Source organism: Phyllostomus discolor, chromosome 4 (genome assembly GCF_004126475.2).
Source record: "Phyllostomus discolor isolate MPI-MPIP mPhyDis1 chromosome 4, mPhyDis1.pri.v3, whole genome shotgun sequence".
NCBI lineage: Eukaryota > Metazoa > Chordata > Mammalia > Chiroptera > Phyllostomidae > Phyllostomus > Phyllostomus discolor.
In genome coordinates this window covers 199,456,084-199,468,096 of record NC_040906.2, presented here as the reverse complement: position 1 = coordinate 199,468,096, position 12,013 = coordinate 199,456,084, and the positions used below count along the sequence as shown (strand labels likewise).

General features: G+C 46.0%; 1 protein-coding gene across 4 annotated transcripts in view; it reads right to left on the bottom strand.

Moving 5' to 3' along the window:
• Positions 1-8,081: 8,081 nt before the first annotated feature.
• Positions 8,082-12,013, bottom strand: part of ESR1 (estrogen receptor 1) — a 365,725-nt gene continuing 361,793 nt past the window's right edge. For all 4 annotated transcript variants that reach the window (XM_036024903.1, XM_028509943.2, XM_036024904.1 and 1 more), the window contains exon 9: positions 8,082-10,895. In XM_036024903.1, the coding sequence (XP_035880796.1) occupies positions 10,661-10,895 (235 nt within the window). In that variant the 3' untranslated portion in view covers positions 8,082-10,660. The remainder of the gene's footprint in view (positions 10,896-12,013) is intronic.

Genomic DNA, 12,013 nt, shown 5'->3' with positions numbered 1-12,013 from the left:
AGGTCGTGGTGCTAGCAGGGCCCTCACCTGAGAGGGTGACGCGGGCTCTGGATAGGCTTCACGTGCACCAGGTTGGTTCCTACAGGCGTTTCTACTAACCTCACCTCCTGTGCACTGGAGCACAGGTCTGTGGGTGCCCAGGGCAGCCTTAATGTTTGGAGGGGGTGCTCTCCAATATGAATAGCACTCCCTTAGTGCCTTGTCTTTTTCTTGGGCTAGGGAGGGGATGGGGAGATTCAGGTAAATGCTGTTTTTGTAAAATGTGATTCTTGTGTGTATGCTTGTGCATGCATTGTGACTTAGGGTTGAAGGGAAATCAAAGATCATTCCATTTGCTGAGAGATCCTCTTGAACATTTTGAGTTACCAGTAGAGCGATCCAGTCCATGCACAGGTGCCTCCTGTTGCAGAGAATTCACCCCACCTGTACCTTCAACCAGGTGTCCCGGATACGCTGTAGGCAGTTCCATTGGAAAGTGTGATTCTATCCTAGACTTCCGGCCAACATGGAGGCGCAGATAGACACACTGCGCCTCCCCACACAACCAAAAGAAGGACAACAACAAATTTAAAAACAAAAAACAACCGGAACTGCCAGAAAATCAAACTGTAAGGAAGTCCGACAACCAAGGAGTTAAAGAAGAAACCTTCATCCAGACCCGTAGGAGGGGTGGAGATGGGCAGCCTGGCAGAGAGGACTCAAGGTAAGATAGCAGCTGGAGGACCGGGGTGGGCGAGGCGGCAGCTGGTGAAGCAGACACCCCACATTTGTGTGTAGATAAACCTGGAGGAACAACTGGGGAGTGAGACCATACAACCCAGGGCTCCAGGGTAGGGAAAATAGAGCCTCAAAGCCTCTGACTGAAAACACCTGTGGGGGTTGAGGCAGCGGGAGAAACTCCCAGCCTCACAGGACAGTTTGTCGGAGAGACCAACAGGGTCCTAGAATGTACGCAAAACCACCCACGCGGGAATCAGTACCAGAAGGGCCCAATTTGATTGTGGGAAGTGGGGGAAGTGACTGAAAACCAGCTGAAAGTAGAGCAAGTGGCACTGTTCCTTCTGGCATCCCCTCCCCCAGAGACAGCATCACAACCCAGCGATGTGGGTTGCCCCCCTCCCCAGTGAACATCTAAGGCTCCACACCTTACTACGTAGCAGGTGCATGCACTGGGACAAAAAAAAATGGCCCAAATGATAGAACAGATCAAAGCTTCAGAAAAAATATAACTAAGTGATGAACAGATAGCCAACCTATCAGATGTATAGTTTAAAACACTGGTAATAAGGGTGCTCCCAGAAATGGTTGAATATGGTCACAAATTAGAGGATAAAATTAAGGCTATGAAAAGGGAAAAAAGGAAAATGTACAGGGAACTAACAGTGACAGGAAGGAAACTGGGACTCAAATCAATGGCGTTGAGCTGAAGGAAGAAATAAACATTCAACCAAAGCAGAATGAAGAAACAAGAATTCAAAAAAATGAGGAGAGGCTTAGGGACCTCCAGGACATCTTTAAACATTCCAACATCCAAATCATAGGGATGCCAGAAGGAAAAGAGGAAGAGCAAGAAATTGAAAACATAATGAAGTAGAACTTCCCCAATCTGGCCAAGGAAATAGACTTCCAGGAAGTCCAGGAAGCTCAGAGAGTCCCAAAGAAGTTGGACCCAAGGAAGCACACACCAAGGCACATCATAATCACATTAGCCAAGACGAAAGATAAGGAGGGAATCTTAAAACCAGCAAGAGAAAAGGAGAGAGTTACCTCCTTTTCTCTTCTCTCTAAAGGAGTTCCCATTAGACTATCAGCTGATTTCTCAAAAGAAATCTTGTAGGCAAGAAGGGGCTGGAAGGAAATATTCAAAGTCCTGAAATGCAAGAACCTACATCCAAGATTGCTCTATCCAGCAAAGCTTTCATTTAGAATGGAAGGGCAGATAAAGTGCTTCCCAGATAAGGTCAAGTTAAAGGAGTTCATCATCACCCAGCCTTTATTATATGAAATGTTAAAGGGACTTATCCAAGAAAAAGAAGATAAAAAATATGAACAGTAAAATGACAACAAAGTCACAGCTATTAACAACTGAAACTAAAAAAAAGAGCAAAAACAACAAACTAAGCAAACAACTAGAACAGGAACAGAATCACAGAAATGGAGATCACATGGAGGGTTATCAGCAGGGGCAGTGGGAGGGGGAGAGAGGGGGAAAAGGTACAGAGAATAAATAGCATAAATGGTAGGTAGAAAATAGACAGGGGAGGTTAAGAATAGTACAGGAAATGTAGAAGCCAAAAAACGCATATGTACAACCCTGGACCATTCTCTGTCCAGTCACCGGACATGAACTAAAAGGGGAGAATGCAGGTGGGAGGGGGTGTGCAGGGCAGGGGGCAATAAAGGGGGTAAAATAGGACAACTATAATAGCATAATCAATAAAGTATATTTAAAAAAGTTTCTATCCTTGAATGAACATACGTTTGAAGAATAAACAAGGAGAAGGAATACCCTTCTCCTTGCCTTAGCTTTACTCTTTGTGGTGGTTATAAATACCACAATTTTAAGCAACATGATTGTGAACCTAAAACTAGCTTCTTAATGCACATAGTCCACATAATAAAAGTAATGAAATGTGTTGCCTCTAAATTTGCCATGTTCTTAGGGCACCAAATCTGAATAGAGAAATCCCAAATGTAAATGTCCCCAAAGGCTTAAGAGTATATCACGTTGCAGAATGCGGTCTGGAGCCACTGTGGGAGTGGCCCCTACCCCCCAGTCAAGCATTCTAACTGTGACACACCCCAGTGGTAGATTTAAAAGTTCCACACATGGCTACACATTCTCCCTAAAGCTTTCTGAACACTGGAAATAATATATGGCGCATGCAGACAATTCCGTTCCTTGGTACTTTGAGAATAATAATAAGAGAGAGACAGGATGTGTGGAAAGGCGGGCTTCCAGCTAAGGCTGGCCAGGTAAGGAGATCCGTAAATCCTCGCTCCAAAAAGCAACTATTAACCCAAACAAAATTGACGAAACAAGCATTTCAGCACTCTGCAAAGTGACCAAAAGCTTAAAAAATTGCTGAACTTTGGGCAACTACAGCGCATATCTGTGGCATTCTCGCTGGGGCCTGCTTCCATTCCCCGCCCTCCAGTTTGGTCAGGGGCACAGCAGGGCACATCCTGAGGACTGACAGCTTTGTTGCCGTGGCCATGGTCTCAGGCAACTCACTTGATTTGGTGGATGAGCAGGGAAGGCTCAGCTCCACTACCCTGGGGTTGTGGCTGTGGCTGAGGCTGTATAACGTGGCAACAGAGACCAGAAAGGGCCCAGGTGAAAAACTGGGTCAGACCTGAAAACAGCCTGACAGTCCCATGGGCTCCCTCGTGGACACACGGACCCATCAGCGGAAGACAGAAGCCTCGCTGGCTCCAGGTGTTGGGCAATCTCTGTCCAGTCGCCAGAAAACCACAAAGCTGTGCAGACACAGGGCAGTTCCCAGGAAGTCAAGCTTAAAAACCAAAACAAGAAACTAATGTAAGAACTTAGCAGGAACATCAGAGGCCAAACGCTACAGGAGAGACGAATTTCACACATTTAACCCAGATGAGTCACTGAATGAACAGGAACACTGTTCCCAGAGGAACAACAGGATGCAGCACCCACAGCCCCCACTTTCGGGAGGATCAGAGTCCAGAGTGGCTACAAATCTGTGTCTAAAATGTCCAGGTCTCAGTAAAAATTATAAAATGTGACCTACTTCAGAAATAGGAGGTCGAAAGAAACCGTTTATGTGCCTCCCCGGATGGTGGTTGTAGCCAAAAAAGACTCCAAGCAGCCAGTAGAAACGTGTTAAGGTGCTTAAAGGATTAACACATGAATTAAAATATGGTGACAATGAATCAACAAACAGGAATTCTCAATAAGAGATAGAAATTATAAGGAAAAACCTAAGTTTTTTTTATGTTGGAGCTGGAACAGAAAATAACTGACATGAGAAATATACTACAAGAGTTCAAGCTCAAATTCAAGGAGGCAGATGAAAAACCACCAGTCCCCTTGAAGACAAGTGACTAGCAATCCCCTAATTTGAGGGGGAAAAGGAAAAAAGATTAAAGAAAAATGAACAGAGCCTCAGAAACTTGGGGGACAACACCAGAGGAACTGACATGTAATTAATGAGAGTCACAGAGGAGAGGGGAGGGAGAAAGGAGAAGAAAAGATATTTGAGAAAGTAATGGCTGAAAACTTCCTCAACTTGATGAAGACCATCCATCTACACATCCAAGAATCTTAGTGAATCCCGAGTAGGATACATTCAAAAAGATCTACACCTAAACTCATCGTAGTCATTAAAGAGACAGAGAAAGAGAGAAAGAGAGAGAGGGAGAGAGAGAGAGAGAGAAAATCTTGAAAGCAGCAAGGAAAAGGTGACCCGGCAGACAGGTGAGCATCAGAGGACTGAAGCGATGGAGGCTAGAGGCCGTGGATGATATGTTTAAAGTGCTGGAAAAACCCCCAACCTGTCCACCAAGAATTCTACACCCAGGAAAAATGTATCCTTCAAAAATGAAGGTGGAATAAATACTTTACCAGATAAACGATTACAGAGAATTCAATGCTAGTACATTTGCTCTACCAGAAATACCGAAGGAATTTCTTCGGACTGAAAGAAAATGACACCAGACAGTAACGCAAATCCACAGGAAACAATGAAAAGTTCTGACTTTTCATTGGTAAATACAAAGTTTCAATGGTAAATACAAAGATTCAAATTTTAAAAATCTATAAATACCAGGTGTATTTTTCTTACTTCTTACCTAACTTCTTTAAAATATGTTAAATTTCATCAGCCAGTACATACAACATTTTATCATTGAGTTTATAGTATATAATGATATAATATACATGGCAATAATAATACAATGGAGGGAGACAGAATGGGCCTATTTCAGAGCAAAGATTTTTACTCTAGTTTATCAGTTAATATTAGTCCACGATAGACTGATAAGTCAAGTTGTATATGGTAAGGTCAACCACTAAGAAAATAATTTTCAAATGAGAACAAAAATCAACAGAAAAATTAAAATAGTACCCTAAAAATGTTTAACAAAAATGGAGGGACCAGCAAGAAGGAAAAGAGAAACGAAAACAGAGATGTATAAAACAGTAACAAAATGGCAAATGTAAATCCAACCTATCAATAATTCCATTAAATGCAAAAGCTCACAGAAGGTAGTAACCCTTAGAATAGTGATAGCCATGCATTTTAGGTATCTATCATTTTAATCCTCGTAATAGCCCAATGGGGTGGTACTGTTCTTATTTCCACTCCAGACATGAGGAAACCAGGGAAAATCCAGATTGAAGAGCCTGCCCAGGTATGATAGAGCTAGAAAACAAAAGAGTTACTCGGAATCAAAATGACTCAAACAATGTGAAAAACCTAAATTCACCCGAATAAAGGTGTGAGTGCAGACACGCCACTGGAGAGGATCCGGGAAGGGGGAAGCATGCCAGCCTCTGTCCTTCGGTGCTCTCCGAGAATTAACCCCAGTCATCTTCACGGTGACCCTTCCAGGCAGGTGGCACTGTTAATGCTCTTCACAGGGGCAGGAGGGGAGGTGCAGGGAGAGTAGCTGGCCCAAGGTCTCACAACAAAGGGCAGCGTGAGGATTCACACCGAGTCATCTGGCAGCAGAGCCTGTGCACGTATTATGCTGCCTCTCAATGAGTCGCACTGTTTTTTCCTCCCGGCTCATCAGCTCACAGAGCACACGGATAAAAGGGAACGTGCAGGCAGCTGCGCAGAGGGCGAGGAGTCCTGAAATGGAAACCTGGGGGAGCGGAGGCTTGGTGCACAGGTCATCCCTGCTTCAACCTTTGTGATGGGTGGAGAGGTTTTGGAGTGAATTAGGTAAGTTCCAGATCATTCATTCATCCATTCACTCGCTCATTCATAAAAAAAAAAAAAATTACTCTCAAGCTTCCTTCTTCTCCTTTACAGGAAAGGGCTGGAGTGAGGCATTACAAAACACCACAGTTTTAATGAGCACGTCATATACTCCTCACATCCACCCTATCAATTAGGTGTTCCTGAAATCATTTTGTTGATGCTCAAGTGGAAGCCCCATCATAAAACCTGTATGTGGTGGCGGTCAGAAGCGAGGCCAGGTGTGCCTGACCCCAGTGTCCACCCACTTCCTCCTGTGCCTGGAAGAGGAGGAGGTCGTGGATGTGGGCCAGGGGCCTGGCATCTGACTGATGGTCAGGGTTCACTGTGCTCTGTGGGCGCATTTCATCATTTTGGTCTTAGGTGGTCAGTGGTGAAGCACTGGCAAGAAATGGAGCTTACCAAACACAAACGAACAAAAACAAACAAAACACCGGTTGCTTTTGTCTAATTTTTTATTTGAACATCAAATAGATTGAGAAAATTGTTTACAGGTGCTTGAGCATCCCATTGGATTCTTTACTTTTTAAAAGTGCAAAAGAGGTTTACAAGTGTGTTTCATTAAACAAAGCAAAGCTGCAACAAAACAGAATCACATCAGTAATGGTCTGCGTCAGCAAGAGGGCATATAAATCCGTCAAACACGATTTGGCATTTGAGCCTTTCCCCATAAAACAAGAGCTCTACACTGAAGAGTATGTAGTGCACAAAAAGCATTGTTTTTAAGTCATGAAAGAACATAAACTGGCATAATGTCACTTATGAATTCAAGTCTCCGTAACCAACGACCTCTCTGTGAGTGCAAAGGGGTCCGTGTCTCAGGCACCTGCTCATGGGGCTGGATGTTGTCTCCAGGGTACGCAGCTCTGTGCAAACACACTCGAGATGGGTTAAAAAATGGCAGCATTTACATATTTTAAAAGTTCAGGCACATTTGGATGTGAGAAAAAGAATAGAAATTTTTCTTGAATATCTAAAAGACAGTGCAAAAATTGAAGTGCCATAATCGAGGCAGCCGTTACTTAGAAAACACTTGAAAACGACTTAGAAAGAGGCCACTCTCACTTAAATCCAAATGGAAAGGAAATGCGGTTAGAGTAGTCACATGAAAGAGGAAGGTGGGTGTTTGGAACCGCTGTGAAAGTCATCTGCTACAGCTGAGGGTAAGTTTGCAGGGAGTTCGCCTAAGGAAGTACTCGGTGTGATCTGGGCCCGTCCTCCCAAGACTTGCTCCAGAGACAACTGGGGTCGCCCCCTAAGCTAGTGTATGACTCTACTTGCCTTCAATAATTCCTCCCCCAAAGCAGGTTTGCTGGTGAATGTTAGACATGATTCCGGCCCTAGTGATCATTCCCGGGATGCACGGTCCATCTCAGAGTTGGCAGAAGATTTGGAATGGAAAAAGATCTGGGATGGGTCCCGTCTAGGGGTGCTCTATACCAGTGGCCTACATCCATGGCCATGGGAATCTATAAGGTTGTTAACAGGTGAGAAGACCTGAATGGGACCAAAAGTAGTTTATCAGTATGTCCCTTGTTTGTTCGGCCCTGGAAAGGCATGGGGTATTGACCTAGTTAAACATACTTACAAAGTTATTCGGGAGAGCTAGTCTCAGATGGCACTTCCTTAGGGGTTTTGTAACCTACGTGAGGTGTTCTCTTTGGATGAACGAGCCTCTGTGATTGTCGTGTGACGGCATTACAGAATCGTGACAGCAAGCCCGGAGCCTGGCAACGGCCCACAGGGACACAGGCTGCCGGCTAGTCCTTGGCCTCGGCTGCAGATGCCACCGGTCCTTCCCGGGGAACTCGAGCTGTCATTTCAGAAATGGCTGTCAGATAGTGCTAGTGATTTGTGGTTCACAGGGCTGAAGTCTGAACCCTGGTGTGTACCGCAGACACCAGCATGGATCTGCCTCACAACACTTTCCGGACTCCTATTACCGTATTTCCCATTCTCCAGATTCCTGAGCCCACTTCCCCACGGCACCCCATTCCCCGCCCCAGGCCGATCATGTCTTTTAAACTCTCAATTGCCTCATCGTGGGGGAAAATCACAGTATGTTCCCTACACCCGACAGTAACATTAGCTACAAAGTGTCAGCTGTCCATTAGTGGCACTTCAAATAAGAATAAAAAGAGATTTCTATAATCACTTGAGACTCCTGGGCTAACATTCCAGCCTTCTGGTATTCTCTGCCCATTTCAAATATAGTAGTATCTTAATATGAATACAAACACATCGGATGAATAATGTAAAAACCCTCCACTGTAGCATTGTTTGGATTTAGCTGGTATTATATCATCTATAGTCCTAATATTTTTTGTCTGTTTTTATTTTTTTAAAAGAAAATCTAAGTATAAACATTAAAAAGAACCCACTGACCCATTAGCTACTGTCCAAAAATATTACTACTAATATTTTGGTAAAGCAAAATTAGCTGCCCTGAATAAATTTTCCTTTTCAGGCATAATCTCTGCTACATAAGATTGTCTATCACTCAATATCCAACAATAGGCATCTGGATTAGTGCGATTTTGTCTACTGTGGATATAAAAGTTGATATGAAATGTGATCTTCATTTAAATGAATAATCACCAGGACTTAGGCATCAATCAATGACTGCATACAAAGAAAAAAAAAACTGAATATTTTTGTTGGTTGTGCATGTTAACCCAGTCAAATCAAATCCAGAACAGAATTACTACATTCAATTGTCTGATAAACAAGCATTGCAATTTCAAAAAAATATATATATTATACTATAGAAGGTGCTTCTTAAACAAAACAACAACAAAAGAATTATGTTCCAAACATATTCTTAATGACAATACATAAAATTGCCCCCAAGTTTAGATGCACATATCTGGAAAAAACTACCCCTGTTTTAAAAAAAAATTTTTGCCCTTCCTGATTCCCAGTCCCTTAGTGACCACCGACTGGGCAATTAGAAATGAGTGAAATCCACTTCTTGAAATAGGCCTCCCCAGAGAAGCCCTAGAAGCCTGGCTGGGGCATTGGCTGACACATCACCTCTCAGCAGGGTTCAGATTATAGACGGTGAGGTCACTGGAGGAAACCAAGCTTCCTTTTCAGCGGAGAAGAGGAAACCCGTAATTGCTCTCCCGACAGGCAAAGGTCCTAGATGAGGCTGCCCTGTGGCTGGAGTGAGACTTTCTTTTTCTGTCTATAGGTCAACAATTCTAGTCTTGCTCTTCTGGCTTACACAGTTTAATGAAATGAGCTCTGGGGGAAGTTTTTCTTCCTCCACTTCCCCAAGCCCACACCTTTGTATTTGGAAGATGTCTAAACAACCAAGGGCACGTGTGGTCTGGGCAGGCCCCAGGCGCCGGGGTAGGGGGCGCGGCACTCCTCGGCGCCCTCCCTGGCTTCAGAGTGTGCTCGGCCAACCGCAGGGATACAGCCGTCCAATCAGGGCTGCGCGGGGAAATGGAGAGGAGAGGGCTGCCCCGTGGACCCCAGGGCAGCCCGCAGTGCAGTGTGGCAGTCCTGGGGAGCCGCAGCCCGTGGCAGGGCCGCCCTGAGCCTCGCAGACTCATCCAGTGTCAACCGTTTCCTCCCTGTCCTCTAGTACCTACTACAATGGTCATGCACATTTACTATTTTAGCCCAGTGCCCCAGGGCTTACAGTGTCACTAGGGTGCCCACTCATTTAAAGGGCTTTTGGTCACAGGCTGGGCACTCTACGCGAGACTAATTCACGTTCGGTGTCAATTACACACCAGGAAGATCCAAGCAGAGCGCCCCCTGCTGTCTGTGTGAGACCACACCGCAACAGACCCTGGCGCGGACTCACTGCAGGCCATGTCGGGAGAGGGCTCTCTCTTACAAAACAAAAACAAAAATTAAAAAAAAAAACAAAACAAAACAAGAATTGTATCCTTCACAGGAATGCTGGCATATGGGGAGGTGACTTAACCGGGATCCGCTTGCTGTTTTCCACAGGTCCCCGGGAAGCGGGGATTAACTGGGACCCGAGACCTGTACGTAGTGCTCTCAAAAGCCAACGTGAGAGTGTGCAGCAAATCTGAAGGTGCAGTGTATTCAGTTGGCAAAGTCTTGACAACTAGGGGACCTTCCTTCCCTGTGTGCACCCTGTATTCCTACGGGGGGAAATGAACAGACAATCGCTGAATAAGTCGGCTACAGCCACGCAACCGAGCAATAAAGTGTTACTTCAATAAATGATATGTTACTCTAGGAATACAAGAGGACACTGTAATAGACCCTTGATCTAGCTTTCTCCAAGTCAGCATTTAAAGGAGCCACTTCCCATTCTTTCCTGTGGCTTAGATTCGTTAAAAAGTGCTTCACAGAGGTGAAATGTCCGCTCTCCAGGCCTGGTTCTTGACAAGGAGCTCAAATGCCCGGGCTCGCCTGAGCCCCAGCTCCTAGACTGAGTTCAGTTATGAAACGCTACAGGAATCCTTATGCTTAGAAGGCCAGCAAAGGGAGGAAGAGAGCTGTTACAAAGAATGTAGCCCTGGCGTCCCCTTGGCTGTTCCCAAAAGAAGGCGCGCCGCTAAGAGCTGAGCAAGCAAACGGATGGCCACTCGTATTATCAAGCCATAGTGGTGGTGGCATGCTGGAGTGCGTTCAGGAGCAGAGTTTGCTGTCGTGGTGGATGACGTGGGCAGAAGGCTGCGGGGATTCTCAGAAACTCGGTGGGAGCCAGGGAGCTCTTACATCGTGGCGGGGAAACCCTCTGCCTCCCCGCGGATGTAATACGTGTGCAAGGAATGTGACGAAGGGGGCCCCGCGGTGGCCATCGGGCCCTGGTGCAGCTGCTCCACGGAGACGCCCTCGAGGCCGCCCGGGGAGCGCAGGCGGTGGGCATCCAGCATCTCCAGCAGCAGGTCGTAGAGCGGCACCACGTTCTTGCACTTCATGTTGTACAGGTGCTCCATGCCTTTGTTACTGCGGGCGGGAAGACACAGAGAGAGGACCACTTCAGACCGATGCAAACCCCAGGCTCCGAGACTCCTAGGGCGGCGGAAGGACAAACGCCAAAGCCACAGCCCATTCCTGCTTCCTGATTAAAGAGCCACTTCAGGGTCTGTTCCCGCCTACTAAATCAAATGAGAGTCTATTCCCTTCCGTCAGCATTATATCTCAACAGAGAGCAGATGAGATACACAGCCAAACAGGAGGTGTTTATTTAAACGTGGGGAACACATCAAGAAATCCCCTTGCTAGAAACTTTCTGCTGGTTTCCCACTGAGCTCAGAATAAAACCTAAATGTCTCTCCTAGCTCTGTAAGGTCCAGCTGATGTGGCTTCCACGAACCTCTCACTGCTCCTCTCACCTCTCTCCCCAGATGCACCCCCGGGAGCCCCCCCTGGTCCTGGGCTGTCCCATGAGGAAACGGAGCTCCCTCTACATCCAGACTCAGGGCATCTGCACTTGCCGTTCCTTCTGTCTGGCATGCGCTTCCCTGAGATCTTCAAATGCCGCCCTTGTGAAAGGCCTCCTGCCACCCCGATGGCCATGGCCTCCATCCCCTGTAGCTTCAGCCGTCCCCTTGGAAATTACTCTGTTTTCCTCCTGCCCTACCTGAGGGTCTCCTATGTAGGTATGTATATGTCCACATTTATATTTATTCTGGACCACGTAAGTGCATGCTCATGCACACACACACAGCAACATGCACACTGCCAGTTCCATGAGGGGCAGTGATTTGCCCATCCTGTAGGCCTACCCCAGGGCTGAGAATGGGATAAACCCCCAGAAAATAGGGAGGAAATGGACATAGGGAAACGTGGGCACATGGCCTTTCTCCTCTTACCACACTCCTCCTCTGCCTTCCTCCACCAGCCCTAACTCTGCTCTGTCCCCACCACACGGCCAGGCAAAAAAAAAAATAGGTACTGAAATTCCTATCTTGAAATTTTAAAAAGTATCACGACTAGGCAGGACTGAGAGAATGCCCTAGAATCTATTTGTCTTCTCGGTAGGGGAAAAGTCGGCTCAGCTGGAGACCTGCATGAAAGCACAGCGTCAGAGCTGCTTAGGCCTTACAACACAACCTACACTA